At 48.7% G+C, this 21,311-nt stretch overlaps 1 protein-coding gene across 1 annotated transcript in view; it reads left to right on the forward strand.

Moving 5' to 3' along the window:
• LOC142564691 (uncharacterized) overlaps positions 1–20,329 on the forward strand; it is a 30,956-nt gene extending 10,627 nt beyond the window's left edge. Inside the window, exons 3-6 of the mRNA XM_075675816.1 lie at positions 1,476–1,742; positions 4,507–4,635; positions 16,961–17,302; positions 19,098–20,329. Coding sequence (XP_075531931.1) covers positions 1,476–1,742; positions 4,507–4,635; positions 16,961–17,302; positions 19,098–19,210 — 851 coding nt within the window. The 3' untranslated portion in view covers positions 19,211–20,329. The remainder of the gene's footprint in view (positions 1–1,475; positions 1,743–4,506; positions 4,636–16,960; positions 17,303–19,097) is intronic.
• The last annotated feature ends 982 nt before the right edge of the window (positions 20,330–21,311 follow it).

The following is a 21,311-nucleotide window of genomic DNA, read 5'->3' on the forward strand; positions in this document are numbered from 1 at the left end:
CGCTACCCAGGTTATCTTTCCCTTGTTCATGTATCGTAATTGAGTATAGCCGTTTGTAAACCTTTTCTTAGACTTAAGGCGTCGTCAATACACGACTAATTATTTACGCATTGCCACGTTACCTGTCAATGATGTGTATTCTTTTTGTTAGTTACTACGGCGTCGAGCTCTTACACAGATCCAACACAAGGGGACCTTTGTAATCAACATAACCACCTAGGTCTTCCATTGGAGCATTCATATCTCGTACTAATATCACCTGGCACGATTTTCTGAACTCATTATGACCAGTTATAACAAAGGTAATAAATGATTTATTTTGATTTGTGCTATCACTACTTGTTCATAAGTAGGCTACTTACTTCCAGCCACGTTTGTTTACCCATTCATGCGCAGTTAACGCTCCTTACGTGTCTCTTTTACGATATTCCACTTCATACCTCGCCCAGTGAGCATGACTAAGCCCGCGCCATTCTTTGACGCAGTCATTTTTTTCGCACTCTTCCCGTATACAATTATCAATGACGAGCGGATGCTCCAGATCTCGCAGACGCATTTAAGTTAAGCTCGCGTCCGAACTCCCGTTTATTGCAACCACTGCCCTTTCAATTTCACACTCCCTGCCTTTCAACCTTTGGGACTGTGCACGCCTCTATTTGCATTTTCCTTGCTAACATTCCCGAGATTGGTGACCCCTTTGGCTATTATTCTTCGTGGTCCCTGCCCTCAGTCTCTGCCGCCACTTCATGTGGTAGCCACTTCGCAAGCGTCACTAACGTTTCCGTTAGTGATTTCCGTTCCGGCTGGTGATTTTGGATTCCTGCGCTTTCGCCCCCGCTTCGAAGCCAGCACTCTTCGCGGTACTCGCAACGAAGCGTCCACGTACTACTGCTTGACGGCAGTGTTGGCCCTGAACTTACTGCATGCTTTGGCTAGCTTATCTTCGACTGTACCTTCGCTTGCTTCTACTCGTACTTGAGTTCGTCTTCTAGCTTCCCAACCTGCATCGCTAACATATCCTTTCCGGCTCTATAGAAGGTTTAATTGCAGATCCTACAGACGAAACCCGCCCCATCTGCCTCGCCTACTCATTTAAACTGCGCTTCTCCCAATGGGCAGGGTTGCCAGCACTCCGTACAACGTATGCTTAATCATCTCTTCTCACTAGATACCTTGTTCTAACATTACCGCGTGAAGATACCACTACTAGTAAAATACTATTTCTGATATTGATCTCTATCTAAAACAAAACAGAAAAAAGCCTGGAAGCATTAAATTAATGCTTGTCTGCTAGTTTAACCCGACGCCTCCTGCTACGCTGAGAAGACTGTTGTTGTCGCTGTTGTCGCCTTCAACTTATGGGTATACCCGGGTATACCTGGTTACCTCTCAGGTAACCCGGTATACCGCGTACGGTATACCGGGCTAAAGCGTCCTACTCTATGATCACGTTGCGCGCGCCTCTTTCCCACCAGACGAAGCGCGGAACAACGTGGAGACGACGCTGTCCAACAACTCGTACTTCGTCCAGCCCCGGTTCCCGCAACCTTTCGCCGGCGGCGAGAACGTTTCGCTGACGGTGCTGCTGCCGGCGTCAACCTGCCAGCTGCGCCTGGAACTCGAGGAGTTCCACCTTCTGCCGCCGGTAGCCGGACGCTGCCTCAACGACTCCCTGCGGGTCTTCGTCAACGGCAGCGACTCGTACGTGCCGGAGCTGTGCGGACACAACGCCGGACAACACGGTACACCGACCTCTATGGTCTTCGTGTTCAGTTAATTTTTGAGTGCTCTGCATACCTTCTCTGTCCCTCGCGGTGACATTCCGTTTTGTGTGACCCGTCACGGCGGCCTAGTGGCTATGGCGTTGAGCTGCTAAGCACGAGGTCGCGCGGTTTGATTCCCCGATCACGAAGGCCGCATTTCTGCGGGAAACAGAAAGGCCACGTACATGTTAGAAAAAGTTAGGCTTGCACACGCGGCCAGAAGAAGAGGGAAACGGACAAAGCAAACGGCGTTTGCATTGTCCTTTTTCCTTTGCTTGTGTCTTTGTGATCACGCCGAACTTTTTTCTAGCACGAATCTCTGCCAGCTAACTCAACTTTCTGTTGTACTACGTTCGTGTAGTTAGATACACGTTAAGGCACCCAAGGTGTTCGAAAGTATTGCTGAGCCCTCAACTACGGCGTTATTCACAGGCCCGGTTATGTCTGTATAGGACGTTAAACCCCGTCAATCAATCAGTCAGCCTTCCTGCTAGCCTCGTCCTTTCGTATGCTGCCGCCTGTTTCGTGATTGAGCAGGTTGTTTACGACGCGTACACACAAAATGGCTCCGATTCAGATAGTGTTGGAATGTAATGCAGTTTTTAGGCTTCCATTAGCTAATAGTGATGTTACAGGGGGTTGATCTATGGCGGGTGACACAGTGATGGGCTCACAACCAACCGCAAAAAGTATTTGGTGCACAAAAGCCAAGCGAATAGGCAAACTTGAAGGGTGCTTCTGCTTACTGTGTACTTTGACTGCTAAGCGCACGGCTTGGCTAAAGCGGCAAAATTTTCCAGTTCAGGCTGGGCGATTTCGCGTTTAATGTGATTGCGTCGTCCCATTTGCTTTGCGAGTTGTCCCAGTTTCCCGCCTTCGTCGGAACCAAGCAATATTGATGCAGCTTCGCGTTGATAAGAGCAGCGCCTTTTGGCGGTGGGCCCAACACTGAGTTCTTCCTGAATCCGACCATGCAAGCATCGGAAAAGAACAAGCGGCAGTATGTCCGCAACGAATTAAAACGTTACCGCAGCCTATTAGCAGGTAGCCGTTATACGACGTAACATTTATTATATGGTGTAGCTCAATGATGAAATGCTCGTGTCACTGACATTTGGCTTGCTGGGTGTGGTGTGTGTCTTTGTTCTATTTCATTTTCCCGTCGTGATAGCTTTTTCGCGTTGGTGATTTTTTTATGGGCTTTGCTGTGAACTGAACTGTCTCAGCATGAGCCCGAGACCGCTCATGCTTTCCACACGTCATGTGCTGACCTCGCATCGGGCATGATATGCATTTATTTTCAGTATTGTCAAGTTCACAGCATACGTAGTGTGTTTCTTTCCCTCTGAGTGATTGTAAAATATTTTGTTTCTGAGTTTTCTTTGTATTGATGTTCTGCGCTCATTTAGTGTGGATGCTTTTGGCCTTTATTGGCTACAATTTTGGGATAGTAGACTATCCAGTAACCAAATATTCCGTCGGCATTTATAAGCAATAGCACCATTTTACCAGGGCCTGAATTAAGTCTGAAATTTCAACGCCTGGCTATAAACGAAGCTTTTTAATACATTTCTTCAGTGTTAAGCCTCACCGTTCAGGGTGGTGAGTGTGCCCGGAAAACATCCAGCAACAAAAATTACTATTAACTAACAAAGAGCGATATATTTGCTAGCAAGTTAGGCACCACCGAATGTTGGTAAGCTTTTTCTTTTTTTGAAGGTGGGCAGGTGGGGGCCTAGTAAATTCCATTCTTTTTAAATGACGCTAAGTGATGGCCATGATTACTTTTCGCTGGCTACATTGTCTTATGTTTTGATTTTTCCCCTAGACCTCCCTAAACCTCGTGTCTTGGCGAGTCAATGATCGGAGTGTTCAAGAAGAAAAAAAAAAGAACCCCAGATTTTTGTTCGACGGAATGAAGTTTTAAACGAGCCCTGAACCACCCCTCACGCTTGGTGAAGAAACACGTTTCGTTGACAGCATACGCTGCTGCGAACACCTCAGCCAAATTTTGTATTCGCGCGCTGCGCGCGGAGCTCGCAAGCGTAGTGCGCAGTCACCTTTTTCCTCAAACGCTCACTTTTCAAACATAGGCCTTTTCCTGTTGCTGAGCTGCCGGCGACTTGCATATGTAGTGGTGTGCAAGATTCCCATGTGTACAGACGGCTGCTATTGGCTGATAGCAGCTGTCTTTTGTTCCGTCTTTTAATCGCGCTACCGCACACCCCTTGACGTGCCTGTCCAGACGGGCTTTGTGTTTCTGTTACGTATATAGCACTTCAACATGCGCAGTCTGGATTTGCCTACTATCCGCGCAGGAGCTAAGCCGGTCCGTACCACGTAGCACGGCCGGACTGGAGCACACGAGCGCGAGCGTGCACTCCAGCCCTCCCGTGTACTTCAGTTGCGCGTAGTTACGTGTGCTGCATAATGCGAATACCGGTTAATACGTTTAACGGCTTTCTCGCTAAGTTGCTGACGCTAGCCACCCCTCTTAGCGGGCTCACCGGCGCATGCAAATGATTCACGCTGATGCAGAGTCTTAAGAAAACAGCGTGTATGTTTCGAGCCTGCGCGAACAGACTTCTAAACTCGGAGCCGAGTCTGGGTTCTGCGCCTGCGCACTGTCGTTGATCTTGCTGATTGGGGGATTAAATCCGCGGGAGCGCGTTATTCCTAAAGATACCTGATGAATTTGCGATTGGCTGTTCGTGAATGAACGCCTGTGGGCCCGTTTCCGCAGTGGTGATGCACTTTCCGGAGAACGACGAGCACAGCCTCCTCTCCTTGAACGTGGCCGCCCCAAAAGCCGGCTTCGAGAGGCGGTGGTCAGTCCGGATCATTCTGTACAGCTGCGGGAGCAAGAAGCTGGGTAAGCTACTGCTTATTTGTTTATTTTTTTGTTGGTGTTTACAGAAAACTGCAGACCTTGCTTTATGACTAAACCGGGAGGGCAGAAGATGTAATCATCAAAATCAATACAAAGGCAGAGCAACACCCCATTAGAACAAAATATAAAATAAAGTTATCACAATACACCAAATACATTATACCAAACATATGACGAAATGTCTTTTCGAAGTCATCTGTCGATGGCACGCTCACAGCTAAGGCAATGCACTCGGTCATAGTTTTTTGGGGAAAAATAACTTAGAAGCGTTAGTATGCGCGAAATATGGGTTTATGCTATGGTCCGGGTCATGGCGAGTTCTGCGTGCTTCTATAAAAAAGCGGTACACAAGGGGCTGGAAATGCCTAGTCCGACTTGAATAGTTGGCGGACAAAGGATAAGCGGGCAATCCTGCGTCTTATATGTAGAAGTCGACATGGTTGGTTCACATCTCACTCTTTTGCCTGATTCACATGCAAGCGATTTTGGGCCAGAAACGGCGCCGCGACTGTCGCGACTATCGCGTGCGCCGCTCAGAAATCGCCGGCGGCGGTGAGTGAACGGCGCGGGGGTCAACGGGCGGCGGCGTGGCACTAAAGAGCGGGAGGAGTAGATCAGAGAGTGAGGGGGATAGAAAGGAGTCCTGAATCTAGAACAAAAAAAAAATATGCGAAAACCGTGGTAGGTGGTTCGCTTTCTATTTTTCCTTTTTTCTTTTTTTTTCTGGAGAACTGCATCGTCTTCGCTGTGAAGAGTTCGTCCGTTGGAAGGATCACATACTCCGGCGCCTTGTTGATTCTCTTTACTTCTACATTTCTTGATTTATTTACAGGAGTACAAATCAAAGGAACGAAGAGTACAAACACGCTAATATATTTATTTATTCATTTATTTATCTATGCATAGTGCAGTAGGTCAAAGACTTAAACAGAAGCAGTAAGAAAAAATGCATTTATGAGATACTACGCACACAAGCTTACTAGAAAAAACAAATATAAAAGTCTGCGTACCTTAAAACAAGTACGACGTTGTAGTCTCACAATAGTGGCATACATCGCCATGCCATAGCTTGCTCACTGTACCTAATACGTCCGCCTATACCTCCTATCCGGAAGTTTCGTCTTTGCAGCTCGGCAGAACGCTAAGACTTCTGCAAGGGTTGAGTTTGAATGTCAACGGTGCTGGGCCTGTTAAACCCAGCCCTTGCAGACATCGTAGTTATTGTGAATAAAAAAATGAGCTTGCCGGTGGTCGCTGGATGAAGGCTTGCCCTTTTCGGCCGTACAATTGTAGTCCCGCAATCGAAAGCACCCGCTCACTCGGTGGGCGCTTGTTGCAAGCACACAGAACACCTTCTTAGCGAGGCAGGACTGGTTCGGCAGTTGTATTTGCATCGTGGACCAATACGCCGAGATGTCTGACGACTCTGAGCACTTTGGTGCGAAAAGGATATGACACTCCGACGCCAGCTGGCTATCCCATTCCGAACTTAACGACGAATGTCGCTTTGCGAGGATGGCGAGCGTGCTCCCGCTGTTGTCGTCGTCACGCGCAACCACGCTAATAGTGAACGTCTTAGGTGTTGACGTGCTTCTCAACTTGGTCTGTCCAGACTCAACGCTCGTCATTCTGTTCGTCTGAGGGTATAGCTCTCCACCACGGTCAAGTTCTGCAACCCTGGGTCCAGGAGGGCCGAAGTCACGCTGTGCTCATTTACTGGGAAACGGTGCTAGAATTTGTTGCGCATTCTTTCTTTCATGCACCTGAGCACTCGGCTGTCTTCGGTGCTTGCAGTGAGACACTCCTTTATCTCACTACGAATCACTAGGAGCAAAGACGCCTTCACGTCTTTTTTTCTTTATAAAGGGTTTCCACAGTGATGCGGAAGCCCTTAAGGAAATATGCAAGCTCCTGCACCTTGTCCCACCGGGCGGCAACCAGCATCGAGTCGGTGAACTGTGAAGCTATCTTACCAATAGCTCTACGGTCTTGCAGCAGGCTCTCGAGCATGGCCAATATACTATGCCAGCGAGTTGCGACGTTGCCCTTTACAGTCGGAGGACGCCGCAGCTTTGAAGTCAAGCAATACTCGTGGGCTTCAGTCTGTACGTGTTACTTCAATCGGGTAGCCCTCGTCAATCTCGAGCACTTCACCGACATGAATCATAGGGAGTACTGACGTATTGCACTCCTGATCAACGATAATTTCCAATTGCTGAGCTTTGTAATGGGCTGCGCTCATTAGCGCCCGACACGACTAAAAGCTCGCAGAGGCTTGCGTCTCTGCGAAATCTATCCGCCGTCACCAATAGTGAAGGGCGTGCCCCATGCACAAGTGGTCGCTGCCCGCCGATGCGACCACGAAGAGCATGTTTGAGCCTGCGTCCGTTACTGGCAGTACGTTTTTCTCTGTCATCTCGAACTTTTCGAGGCGCTCGGAGTATTCTTCAAGTATAGCTTTCCCCGTGTGGCGCTCCGTCATGTTCTGGGTGCATAGCGTCAAGATGCACAACAAGAACTCTGTGAACCAAAAGGAAAAGCGCTCAAGGAATGTTATTGCAAAAATATGAGCAATTGGTTTTGCGATAGCAATTGCATGTACACTCCAAGCCCATTTTTGACGTCGCCGTCGCCGTGATGTTACGTGTAAAGTCCAAGAGCGATAACACCGTCGCCGTGCGCCGTATGCCGTACGTGTGAGGGAAAACGAGAATCGGGGCTGAACAATCAGGGCTCAATCTGGCGCACGGGAAGGAAGAAAGCGGAGGGCAAACACGCCGTGTTCCGCCGCGCGAATGGCCTTGGGGGGATGGGAGGAAGGGAATAAGGGAGGGGGAAGTGGCGGCGTTGTGCTCCGTGAGCAACTGTGCATTTGGCGGCCGGTCGCAAGGGGAACTAGTCGACGATCGCGGCTCAATCTCGCGCGCCAATTTCACCCTTTTCGCGGCCATCCCGTGGGCGCTGCCATGTTTGGTCTCGTGATGACGCGTCCATTGCTTGCCACAACTGCCTCCGCGTTTACAATGGTTACGTATGACGCCGGTGTGGCTTAGAAAACCTCTGTTTCTGGAGTTATCGTAGACGGTGACTGAGAGGACGACACGAAGCTTTGGCCAAAGCTTCAGAGAACATGTAAAATCACTTTTGAAGCTGATTAAACTATGTCCGAATGGCGCGAGCAGCGCATGTGGTGTTGGTCTTAAAAGCGAGGCCAAAATATGTATTCGAAGCGATCCAAAATTTCCGCTCATAAATTGAATCGGGATTGGTGTGTTTTGCTCTTCATTCTTTATTTTGAAGCAGCGGCTTGTCAAATTTCTGATTCAGTGATCTTCCTTGGTGCGGTCACTATCTGATTACTTCTATCTAGTCACTCGCGGGTGTGCTCAGTTCCGATAGATTTGTTCTTGCCGCGCCCAAGGCTTTACTCATCTTGAGAACTCACCTTGAGCAGTGCGAGCGGTACTCCCTCTTGCCGACGTTCCAGGGCTGAAGCGCTTATTTGGCGATACAACGTTGGTGCATGAGCAAATTTCTGTGTCCTCGAAGAACGCCGTACATCTCGAAGTGCCGGTAACACGTACGGACATACGATGGATTTTAATGTTCATAGTACTCGTCATTAATCATCGCCATAATTTTATAGCCCATAGATTTTACGCACTTTACAGCGAATATTTTTAGGCCACTTTACAGCCAAGTCACATTTTCCATAGTACATCGTCAACATTACCACGTGTCATGGCGCTCTTTGGCCAAACCTGGCCCTTGCGCCACAAAACACAACACATCATCATCAACACGTACGGACAGTTGCAGCTACGGTCCGCGAACTTGGCTATACAGATTCATTCCATTCCTTAATATGCCAGTCACTCTTTTTCCAGCCAACTACTGCACACGTCTTCAATCCACAGGATTCAACGCCGGGTGAATGTAGCCCAGTGCGTTAGCGAAAATGCCGTTGCAATTTCCCACAGCTCATCGCTCAGAAGCCAGGTGGAAGCGGTAATGGTTTCGTATGCGCTGTCGCTGAGGCGACGTGTGGCGTGCCGCCGAAAGTGCCATGTCGTTTCTTTAGAGCAAACTGCTCCACGAAAAGGGTCAATATGGAGGAAAGCGGGTAGCCATGCAAGGCGGGAAGAAGGAAGCGGGAGGGGGGGCGGCTTTGACTCCGCCAACAAGTGCGTACACGTGTGCAGGAGTTTCCGCCCCCTGGTCCGGGACAGTGTAAAGCTATTCCAGTCTGTACGTATTCCAGATTTGGAATAAAACAGGTTGGAATAGCTTTACGTTAAGCCGGCCCTGTAGTTTTTTCTTCCTTGCTGCAGAAGGTGACCTCGTGGCATTCCGCCTGTGACTTCTCACAACACCGGCAACAGCCCAGGTTCTAGAGCCTGGCAATGGATGGGCCTATGGTTGCGTTTTCCAGCTAGGGATAATGTTCGGGAAATAAAAGCCTGGAAATCCTCGGCGGAGGGCATGCGAAGCAGCGAATGAGGAGTATGCGTCCTTTGTGGCGCTGCTAAAGTTGCGGTTTACAAAGCTGTCGTAACCAGTAAAACTCCCATGGACAAAACCAATGAACAAACGTTTGTAACGCGCATTCTATTGAAGGTTACCGCATTCGACAAATTTTAGCACTACGGAACGTACGCAACGGCGTTGCGTACGTAAGATCGCTGCTACGTTGTGCAAAGTGCGCATGTGCGCAACGCAACACGAACGGTGCGTGATGCGTACGCGGCCGCTGCGTGCGCACGCATCCGATTCTTGCGTGCTGCGCTCGTGGTTCTTGTTTGTTCGGGAGAGCGCGAGAAAAAGGGAGTTTCGCAAAACGGCAGCGTCAAAGGCGACCAGCGGAAGGCTGTACTTTTCAATGGCCTACGATTTGACTTTGCTGAACGCGCAGAAGCCATTCCCGGAACCTGCACGGTGGGAATGCATAGCAAAAATAGGAAACTTGTTTTTGAGGAAGCGCTCAGTGTGGACTGTTTGCGCGAAAGGCTCGACCTGCTTTTGGTGCAGTTCGTCGCAAATGGCCGTGCCAGCCTCAGAAAGTAAGAACTCGGTTTTTATTTTTCTCGATGTGATTCGTGTATTTCATCCGTATTAAAAGTAGAGTCTCTTAAAGGCCTAAATGTAGTTCGACGAAGCGGGAACGCGTCCACACGTTACATCACGTTAGCGAGATCAGCAGCGTCTTGTTCGACCGACGGTTCGACGTACTGGCGGACGCGGCCAATGCGCTCCGACGCGCCCGGCGTCTAACGCTCGCCCTCTTACGTACGCAGGCATTTCGCAGTACTAAAATCCCTAACGCGAAACGCGCTCATACGCTCCGCAAAGCACTTGTGCGCTTCGTACGTATCGTCATGACGCAGTACTAAAACTGTCTAATATGTACTTCGCTACAGAATTGCTTTCGCCGAGGGACACCAGCGCCGCGCTGTGTTTCCGTTTCTGGAGACTCTACTCTGAGCTACTGTCGTTTCTGTCAGATGAGTTATTCCTTGGGGACGAGGAGTTTCTTCAACAGCGCTCATGCCGTTTCCTGTAGGTGGCTGATGGGCGCGTATGGCTTAATTTTAGACCGTCCTGGTTCTTGTAGCCAAGCCATAAAAGTATTATGAATGATCTACATCGTGTTTAGGTGCCCGGGATTTCTATGTGCGCGTGCTCTCGTTTGTGTGATAATTTTTGTATATACTCATCTGACAGCATCACTAAAGAAATTATGTAAAGCGCCTCTACCGCGTCATCATTGTGCATAACCATTGTGTACATTGTATATACTCAACATCATTTTCTATATTCTTACAATTGGTTTACGTGTAACTGTGCGTTTCCGTTAGTCTACGTTTTTATATGTGAGTGAGACCACGCGGACTCTTTCTTAGAAGACGCGCGGTGTGCATAATGCTTCGTACTTTGCATATGTTGTCATCCTGGTGGAATTGTGCCGTCATTGTCGCTCAAAGTGTTCGTATCGTCTTTTGTGGAAATAAACTTTTTTTTTAAACAGCGTTTCTCACTATATTACCTGGAGAGAAATCTGGCACTGCGGCGCTGTCGTATGCAAGGGGAACGCCGGGATTCGGTGGCTTTGCATTCGCATCCTTCTCAAAGAGCCAGGACACCTTGAAGACGCTCCTGGCAAGCACCGTTCCGTCTGTCACAATGGTTCCTTTCCCAGTACATTTCCTTTCCGTCGTCGTCTTTGTGGTTCAGAGCGTACATGTTACACACGGCAGCAGCGTGGCAGAGAGGAAAGGTGAGAAACTCGTTTCACCCTTTCCACCACGTGTGCCACAATACCCCCCGGAGCTCCCTGGGCGCCGCCACAATAGCCTCGTGACGGCTGTAACTTATCCGTCACTCTCGCAATAACACTGCAGAAACTGCAGTGCTTACCTTTGCGTTAGCGATCAACCGTCGAGATTGGAGGTGGATAGAATGTAAGAGAGGCAGGTATGCCAACAACCAACACCACCTGGAACAGGTTGGTAGAACCGGTTGTTGGTAGAACCGATGCAGACTGTTCGCTTGCAGTTCTCATACATGAGGTGGAGGGCGGGAGAGAGATAAGGCGTCGTGAGAAGTCGAGGAAACGCTACTTGCGCCGGATGTACCGAACGATGCTCGAACGATGTACCCAACGATGTACCGATGTACCGAACGATGTACCGAACGTACGCGTAAGCTCTGGGACGCAGCACCCATACAGGGGCGCCGAAACGTGTTCCCATCTGACAACGGCGCCAGGCACGAAAGCGGTTGCGAACAAAACTCGATAAATTTAGGTTCATTGCACGGGGCGGTACTTTTCTGCCATTTCTGAAAAATAAAACGCCATGCAAATGTGTCAAGCAGACAACTGACTCACTTGCGTGCACACGCAGAGCCGCATTGAGGCACCGCAGCGTCTAGGTGACCTACGAAAACGGTCGCGCGGCAAATCAACCTTTCTGTGCCCGCTGTGGTAGCTTTGCGGCTATGGCATTACTCGAGGTCGCGGGTTCGATCCCGACCGTGACAACCACATTCTCAAGGGGGCGAAATACGCTAGTGCAACTAGATTTAGGTGCTCGTTAAACAACCCCGGGGGGTCAAAATTAATCCGCAGTCAGCCACTACGGTGCGCTTCTTAATTCGATTGTGCTTTAAGCACGTATAGCCCCATAATTCAATTAATTTTAACACGTCTACCATGATGCAATATGCCGTGTGAGCCAATGACAATGCCAACCTTTTCGGAGGTTATGAACAGTGGCGCACAACAATGGCTCAAGCAAACATGTTTCGCTGTGTGTTCTGTGTACTACGCGGACGAAACGCAGTTGTGCACGCAAGGTAACATTTACCATCAACTCGTCACTCTCTTACCAGACGCTAAACATTCGCCTCAACATTACCGCCGCTATTTATCGTCTATCCACGCAAACAGCACAGAAAGCTTCACTTACGTCGATTACTACAGTGCTGGGAATACGCACAATTTTTTTTCATTTCACCCTAATCTTGAAGTAATATAATCAGAATTAGCGTGACAATTTTCTACAAATAAATTTGGTTAAAAATTCGCGCTTTGGGATGTACCCCTGAGCGAAAGTGTACGGACCAGGGATTTCGCGATAAAGCAGATTTTCTTTCTTGCACAAGAATGGAACTTGAAATTTCTGACTGCAGTGCAAACTTGGCATTGTCAACTTCTAGAGCATTCGCCAACTTCATTCTGTACGTCTGAACTACGACTAAATTCAGTTATTTTAAGCACGAAATGCTTTTAACTCCCGTTGTAGGCGAGCTTCAAGTGAACTTGAGCCAAGTTCCATAGCCATTATCCGGGCACTCAAACGAGAACATCCAGGCAAGTTGCGAGGGTTTAAAAAAAGTTTATTTCAGCAAGAGACGAAAGAAGTTGACAAGAAAATTTATTCACCCGTAGGCACGCTCGCAACTGTGGTATGAACGTGAAGTACAATATAAGGTATGGCACATGTAATACATCATACTTGATATAAATAAACAGATGAGCAGACAGACAGACAGACAAAGAACTTTAATTACAAGGTCCTGAGAAGCTTTGCCCTAGGGCAGAGCTGCGGGCCGCTCCCACGTGGGGACTGGTAGGCCGAGCCTAACCGCCGCATCGTGGGCTCTCTGGACAGCCCAGGTTTGACGTGATAGTTTTGAGCTCTGGATGGCAGAGCTCCATTCTTCTTCTGTGATGCGATTGGGTCCCTGTAACGAGGGGCATCGCTAAAGCATGCGTGCGAGGTTGCTAAGAGCCCCACAGTCGGGGCAAGTAGAGCTAAATGCCTCTGGAGTGATCGTGTGGAAAAGAGCCAGGTTTGGATAGGACTTAGTCTGAAGCGTGCGTAAAGTGGACGCCAGAGGTCTAGCCAGTTTGCTGTGAGGGGGAGGATAAGTCCTCCTACTCAGGGGATAGTGCGTAGTAATTTCGCTGAAAATTGTGAGAGTGTCCCGAAACTCGAGAACCCCGGAGTCTGAGCTCTATCCTGCTCCCGCGCGGCGGGTTAGTGCGCGTGCTTGGGAGTGGGCGATGTCATTGAGATTGGGAAACGAGTCAAGCTGGGGGTCGAGGTGAGCTGGAAACCACGTGATGGTGTGCGGAGAGATTATTTTGTTCTTGAGAATCTTGTGAGCCTCCTCAGCGATGGATCTTGAAGCGAAAGACCTTAACGCCGATCTCGAATCAGTGAAGATTTGTGATCTGCTGTTGTCTAGGAGGGCTATAGCAACTGCGACCTGCTCCGCTCTGGTTGGTGTTGAGCACTTCAGGGAAGCCGCATTCACTATCTGTCCTTTGTGATTAACGAGGGCAATGGCGAAGTTAGACGACTGTCCATATTGGGCTGCGTCGACAAAACATGCCGAGTAGGGATCGTCCTTGGTACGCTTGAGGAGGGCGAGGGCTCTTGCCCTACGTCTGCCTACGTTGTGTTTAGGATTAACATTACGGGGAAGTGGTGCAACTCGTATGTTGTTCCTTTGATCTTCTGAAATTTCATATTTCCGCTCTTCCATGAGGATAGAGTTGATCCCGAGAACCGCCAGGGTCTTCTTTCCAGCCGGGGTACAGGATAGACGGGCCAGTTGGGCTGACTCCTGGGCCTCGATTATCTCGTCCAATGTGTTGTGCACTCCTAGTTGCATAAGGAGATCCGTGCTCGCCCGTAACGGAATGCCTAGTACTTCTTAATACTTTTTCTGATGAGCGTGTTTAATCGTTTCTTCTCGGAAATATACGAGATGTGCATGGCTGCCACATAAACTATATGACTCATGAGGAAGGCGTGGAACAATCTGAGGAGGTTGTCTTCCTTTAAGCCTCCACGCCTATTCGAGACTCTGTTGATAAGCCTGATCATGTTCTCAGTCTTGGCTGTGAGCTTGTTGAGCCTCGTATTGTTACTGCCATTGGATTCGATGAACATGCCAAGGACCCGAATGGTGTCTACTCTGGGGATGGTACAGCCGCTTTTAGTGTGGAGTTGAATGTTTATTTCTGAGAACGGTTTCCAGCTTCTAGGTTTGGGACCTCTCCTGACTGGCCTGTAGAGGAGGAGCTCAGACTTGCTCGGGGAGCATCTAAGCCCCGTATTTTCCTGGTACATCTCTGTTTGATCTACAGCCTCCTGTAAGCCTAATTCAACAGTTCCTTCGCTTCCTCCGGTGCACCAGATTCTGATGTCATCAGCGTAGATCGTATGACTGATCCCTTCTATGTTGGAGAGCCTTTAAGATAGTTTCTTCATCGCGATGTTAAAAAGCAGTGGTGAGACTACCGCTCCTTGTGGCGTGCCTCTGGGGCCCAGACTGAAATTGTCGGACTTGAGGTCACCGATTTTCAGCGTGGCCTTGCGATCCCGTAGGAACGAGCTTATGTATCTGTGGAAGGCGTCTCCCAAATTGAGCTCCGAGATGGAGTTCAGATTATGAGTAGGGGATACATTGTCAAAGGCCTTCTCAAGGTCTAAGTCTAGGATGCCTCTCATATCTCTTGTGGTGTTGTCAACGATTTGACACTTGATGAGCTTCATCACATCTTGCGTTGACAGGGCCGGACGAAAGCCGATCATGTTGTACGGAAACAATCCGTGTTTCTCGATGTGCTTGGAAATTCGATTGTGTATAACATGTTCCGCTACTTTCCCCACGCAGGACGTGAGGCAAATGGGTCTGAGGTTTGAGAGACTCGGGGGGCCTTCCAGGCTTTGGAATGAGGCCATTTTCCAGGACTTCGAGACAACCCCTCGTTCCCCTATCCCATTAATCTCCTCCGTCAACCATTCTAGAGCAGTCGTCCAGGTTTCTGAGGGCCCTGTTGGGAATGCCATCAGGACCAGGGGCCGACCTGCCATTTAGATTCTGGAGAGCTTCTCTTACTTCCCATGGAATAAAAAATTAAATGATAAATGGTGTCTGCTTGACACTGGCTTTGCCACACACAACAACAACAAAGCATCATTACAGCGTCCACACAAAAGCATTATTGTCAGCCTCGAGCTTGTGAAAGACACGCGGAGCACATACAAATACAATGTATCAACTCAGGCAAACAGAATTTGAGCTGCAAGAACAAAATAAGCTTATCCTGGCAGCCAGTGAAAACTTAAGGAAGCGTGGTCTCTGGCCCTCAACCTTTTGCACAGGACCGCATTACACGCGCTAGTTACGGCGCAAGCAAGTTACAAAAAATATTGCTTTGGAGTTCTTCCTAATGTTTGTTCACAATATCACTCAAGCTGTAACTTGCTGTAGTGTGCTGAAGATTTATTTGTAATTTGTAATAGCGGCCTTCCAAAGGCACCATATACTTCATTGTCAAATTTTGTGGTTGAGACAGTGTTTATTGTGTTCATTTAAAGGCCAGTGGTCCGGGAATTCCGTGGCATGGGTTTTGAGTCCCCTCGATAGATGGCGCCACGCTGAGTGGCACATCCTTCAGGGGCTTTTCTTCTTCTAGCTGTGCAGTGCGTTTTGTCTCGCTGGCGTCTTTCGCCGCTGTCGAGCCGGTTTTTTTTTTCTTCTAGCTGGGCAGCGTCCATATGGACGATTGCACAGTATGACTTGTTGGGGTGTGTGGCAGTGTGGTGTGGTGCCGTATGCTGTTGCAAACATGCACTACACCATTTTTAAGATTGTGGCTAATATCATTCCAACCAATCTGCTTTGCCGGTCGCTATTATACAGCGGAGCTGCCTTAGGCTAGTTTTCAGCGTTTTGTGATGACCGTGTGCAAAAACTACCATAATGTTGGCCGCGTTTACGGGGGTATAAACCATTGCTTTTTTTCAGTGGTTCAAGATAGTGCGGTCACCGCGCAGAATGCGAACGGAATCGTTGTCGCCACCGTGTACGTTCATCCCAGAACGTCAAAGAGGCACCTCGAAGAATTTATGAACGACACATATATGTGGATCCTACCGGTGAACCCCAATCCCATCGCCATTCTGGGTGACTTTAACGTCGACGTGTCTCGTCCCGATGGAAAGTGGTTCTTGGCATTTCTCTTGGAAAGGCTGGGCCTTCAACGTTACCCCAGGAGGAACGTCTCCACGACGCGCCATCGGTCATACACACACCTAACTAAAGCCCCTCCATACACGTTTTCGCCGACAAAAGCGGCGTTGACGGCAGGATGGAGGGACTTTACACCTAACGTTCGCTAAGAAAACCTCCAATGTCATCGCACAGACCACGGCCGTCTATCGCAGCGACCATAAAGCAATAATTGCTGTGGTCACGAGATAAACGTTAATAGAAATAAGCATAAAAACGTGCATGCTTGTATAATATTGTTTTGTTGCTTTATTTCATCTTATTTATATTTATATATAGCTCCGCTGGCCACTCACCTTCACAGAGTGCAATAGCTCTGAATTTTCATACTTACATGTACTCTCGATTACGGGAGAGCCAACCATCTTTCTCCAGCTCCTGGTAATAAACTTTTCCTCCCGGGTGTGCGTATTCTCCTTGATCTCGCACCGTCAGCCTACGAGAGAAAGTGAGCATTAATGTTCGAAAATGGAGAGATTAGAAGGAGGAGGAGCAGGAAGGAAGCCAGGGGTGCTAACCACAAGCGCGTCTAGATGGTCACCCTACGGACCGGAAAAAGTAGGAATAGAAAGATTGGAGAGAGAGAGTGAGAGAGAGACAGAGGCCAGCGACCGAGTATAACTATGGACCAAGAGTATATCACGAGCGAGGGGAATTATTTGAAAGATATTTCAAACCGGTGTTCTCTAACCAGCGCGTTTCTCCCCCGCCTCCGCAGCTCAACCCGGTTGCCTGCAGCACCACGGCAGCTGCAGGGGTTCCTTCCGGAGCTTCGCGTTCACCGAGGAGGCACTGCACTTTGTGCGCGCCCTCAACTACGCCGTGTGCATCGCGCGACCCAGTTGGCTGCAGGCAATATCGCTCAAGATACGCACCGTGTCTCGGTACTCGCCGACCGCGGCGACCCGCCGTGGAGGCAACGGTAACAACAACAACGGCGGCGGTGCTGCTCAGGAGTGCCGGAGCAACTTCATCCAGCTGCCGCCGGGATACGACAGCCGGCGCGGTCTGGCCGCGCCCGTGAGGATCTGTGGCGGAAACCAAACGGTCGTACTACACAGTGAGTATCTGCGGAGTTCTGTGTCTTGTGTATCCCAAATTATTCGGAATAGCTGTGGGCCAGTGTAGGGTTAAAACGTGGCACTGCTGGAGAGGTTGGAAGCATTAAGCCTCCGGCTACTGTATATTCTCCGCAGAGCCTTTGCACTCTCCCGCTTGATATTTTCGAGGGCCCATTATTGAATCTGCTAACAGAGGCTCAACATAGAACGTGCACACCGGTACCGGCGAGTGGAGCAAGGAGTGGAGGCGCCAAGCGTGTAGCGGAGTGCGAGCGAGTGTGGCACAGCACGCGCAAGCGCGTGCTGAGAGGAGGGGTCGAGCTAACCGAGGGCAGCGAGCGGGCTCATGGAGGCGCGCACACATCGGCGACAAACTCTGTGACCTTAGACTTCGTGTTTGACATTGGCTCCAACTATAAGGCAAAGAAATATTATATAACAAGCCTCTAAACTCACAGACAATTAAGTTCCTGCGCCAATAGCAGTAGTAGAAGAAGTAGTAGTAGTAGAAAACTTGTACAAAATATGACGAGCGGTAGTAAGGCTGGTCGGGACCCCTAGTCTAGGGTTCCGCTGGCGTGAGCTCTTCGGCTTGCCTGGAGTCGATACTATTTCGCTGGAGCCGCCCATTGCCGCAAGCCGCTCCGCACGCGTGCGGTCGTGCAAAAAATTGCACATATCGAACACTTTGCAAAAAATTTCGGTTTACACTGTGTACGCAGGGAAACCGAAATTTGTGCGCAATTGTTACACATGTGCAATATTTCGCACGATCGCAAGCCTGCGATGGGGTGATAGGCGGCTCGAGCGTAAACCGTCCCTATATATGGCAGCCCTGTGCAGTACACATGAGCTTTACATTGTGTTCTAAAAGAGCCAAACACTGAACTTGGCAAGTTTTAAGAATAATTACTGGACCACAACGACCCAATACACAAAGACAGTCTGAAATCCTTGACGTCACAGTGACGTCTAGGGTGTTGGCGCGATCTTTAAGAAAATTTACCCTGGTTATCTCTCCATACGTTGAACGTATAACCACAGCATCAAAAAAAAAGCGTTTTTACAGAACACCTTATAAGTGTAAGCTATTTTGGTGTCTTTATCCAGTGTACATTAAAGAATCTGCTTTTCGAAGCAATAGCTTTCCTTGGCTTGTTCTCCTTGTTCCTGTGGCTAGCGGCCAGAATTTCTCTTCGGTAGAATGAGAAGTGGTCAGAGCCTCAAGGAGGGGCAGAGAGCTGCCATGGAAGCGGAGCAGAAAAGATATCGATGCAAGGGTCGGTCACCGGGGGAGAGGGAAAGGCTCCGGTGCCTTCGCACTTTACTTATGGGTCGTAGAGGCGCTGGCGACACGCCAGAAGTAAAGCTCATTGATTGAGAGTTCGACGCCGTCGTGCCCCAGTGTGTTGCTGCGATGAATGTAACAGAAACCGAACAAATGTTGGAAAACCGTCGCGAGGCTCGGTTTCACTGAGAGGCCGCCATAACTGCCGATGAACGAGCAGAAACGATATCGATGCAAGGGTTACCAACGATGTGCCGACGCCGTGACGGTAGCGCGGAAGGGTTAACCAAGCCGCCAAATATATATATATATATATATATATATATATATATATATATATATATATATATATATTGATAAATCAGTAGATTAAAAAAAACTGTTTGCTCACATTAGCAATCATATTCGCTGGTGTCTGCGTAATGTTTTAGCTGACGTTGTGTTTTGTGGATGCCAATAAGCAGTTTTCAAAGACGTGCTGACGAGTCCTTTTCCCACTGTTTCAGTGTCCGTCCAAGGCCCCCTCGTATTCTACATCGTCAGCAACGACAACTCCGACCAACGGACACAATTCCGGGTGGACTACAGCCTGTACCCTTGCTCCGACACCCCGACATGAACGATTCTCTCAAGCCCTGCTCAATCTTATAATGTCGCGGATTCAACACGTACCACCCACTTGCAGATAAATCTGCGTTATATCTGCGTCCAGCACCGGTACCCCAGACATGGAAAAACAGCTAGAACTCAGGCGATAGTGAGGGGCGGTGGAAAATGCAACCCTATATAGCACGCTTCTGGTTGCACCGCTGGTGCTCAAAAAAGCAATGCGACGCTTAGTAGTGTTCGCGCGACGATGACGTGCTTTATTTGCTGCAGCTGCCGTCATCTATTACGGCATCTCTCGGAATTTGTGACCAATTGCGCGTGGCAGATTTGTTACAGTGTGAAAGTCATTAGCTTCCTTCTTAACATCCAGCAGCAAATGCAAATTCTCCGAGTATGAATCTGTCATGTTGCTGCCAGCTTCACGATCGAGCTAACGGTGAAATTGACTCGAAAAAAAAAACGCATTGTGTATATGTTCGCATGAGGGACTACTTTCGTTTGTACCTTTCGTTGGCAGTGAGCGTACAAACAAACGCATGGAAACGCACGAAGCCATTTGTCACCTGACGCAAGTGTTCTATATGGCCTTGTGCCTTTCAGATTACGTGGCGTCACACTGGCAAGCTGATGAACTATTACTACTATTACTTAATGCCCTTATTTCCCAACACTGTTTCATCGAGGATGGCCGAGAGAACGCTAGATGCCCAGTGAAACTATGGTGAAAAACGGTATTGCCGGTTACTTAAGGTGCTGTTTTCTTGGAGAGAGCCTCATTTTAGTGGCGAACGTCGCATGAAGATGCATAATAAAATGTCACTTTTGCTCAACAATGTTTTTTGCCCAGCAGAGTTTAAGTTGTATGTTGCTCGCCTTCTTATTCGCCTCAACCGACGGCTAGAAATAACGGACACTCTCCAAAAGGGATGTCAACCATGCGGACCGCCGGCGACCCGTGGTGACCGACGTGTCGTGCACATGCAGCTCGAATGTGTGACACGTGATCATCTGTAAGGACAAGGCAAATAATCACTGGCGCACACATTGTTGACTCTCAACTGAAATATCTATCGGCGCTACACAAAGTGTAAGTAGCAGAGAAATTAAACCTACGAAGGAAAACAAAAGAAGCGAAGAAAGAAAGGTAACTGACATAACGATGAGAAATTTATAAACGATATAGATTGACATGTGGAAGATATACTACACAAGGAAAGGTGGACAGAAATAACGAAGCGGAGATTAACCCATGGCCTGTATGGGAGGGTCCAGTGTTGTAAGCATACCAATAAACTCCAATGGCATAAAAAAGAAAGTGCTCATGACGCGTAAGACGCATAAAGAAACGCGACGCCAACAATGGTCATGATCATGATCAGGAAATTACTTTCTATATGCACGATAGCGGAACTCGGGGTACGGTAACGCGGAAGTTTATAGAGCACAATATTGGTCGCTTGAGCGATTTCTCTCGTTAAGGGGCCATTCTTTTTCTGATAATGATGCAATATTGGGTAAAGATTTGTAGCGCGCTCAAGCTTCGCCTTTAAGATTGGAACACAGTAGCATTCACAGATCTCTGACTGCTTCACACGCTTCCGGCAGACTTGTGCTATGTTTGCGGGGAAACGCTGGCGATGAAATCAATGCACGAAGGCGAGATTTCTGGTAGAAACGCGGCCTCTTGAGTGGGCCGGTCATCTGTTATTGTTTCGCGATTTTGATTTTTCAGTCTGAGATGATGTGACATAAAGGGCATGCGCTGCAGGTGTTCTGTTTCATGGAATTTGTTTGTGGGCTGTCATGATAATTCCGAGGAATAAATTTGTAAAGAACGTCAGACAAGGCGTCAGCAATCATAGTGATAGAAAAACAACTTTAGTGACGTAAAGAAGATGCATGGTTCGCGATGATTTTCACAGCTACGTACGCTGGCGCCGACGACTACGCTGCCACCGGATTTTCTGCGATACGGGTTTACTAAGCCTACTAGACTTTTTTAACAGTTCTGGTGAAGCAGACGCCCGTCTGTGCTTTTCCGTGGCACGTTTAAAGAGACGATGAAGACTCGCGTCGTAATCTGCCTTGTTCATGTTCCTGTGCTGCCATCT

This window comes from Dermacentor variabilis, chromosome 11 (genome assembly GCF_050947875.1).
Source record: "Dermacentor variabilis isolate Ectoservices chromosome 11, ASM5094787v1, whole genome shotgun sequence".
Lineage (NCBI taxonomy): Eukaryota > Metazoa > Arthropoda > Arachnida > Ixodida > Ixodidae > Dermacentor > Dermacentor variabilis.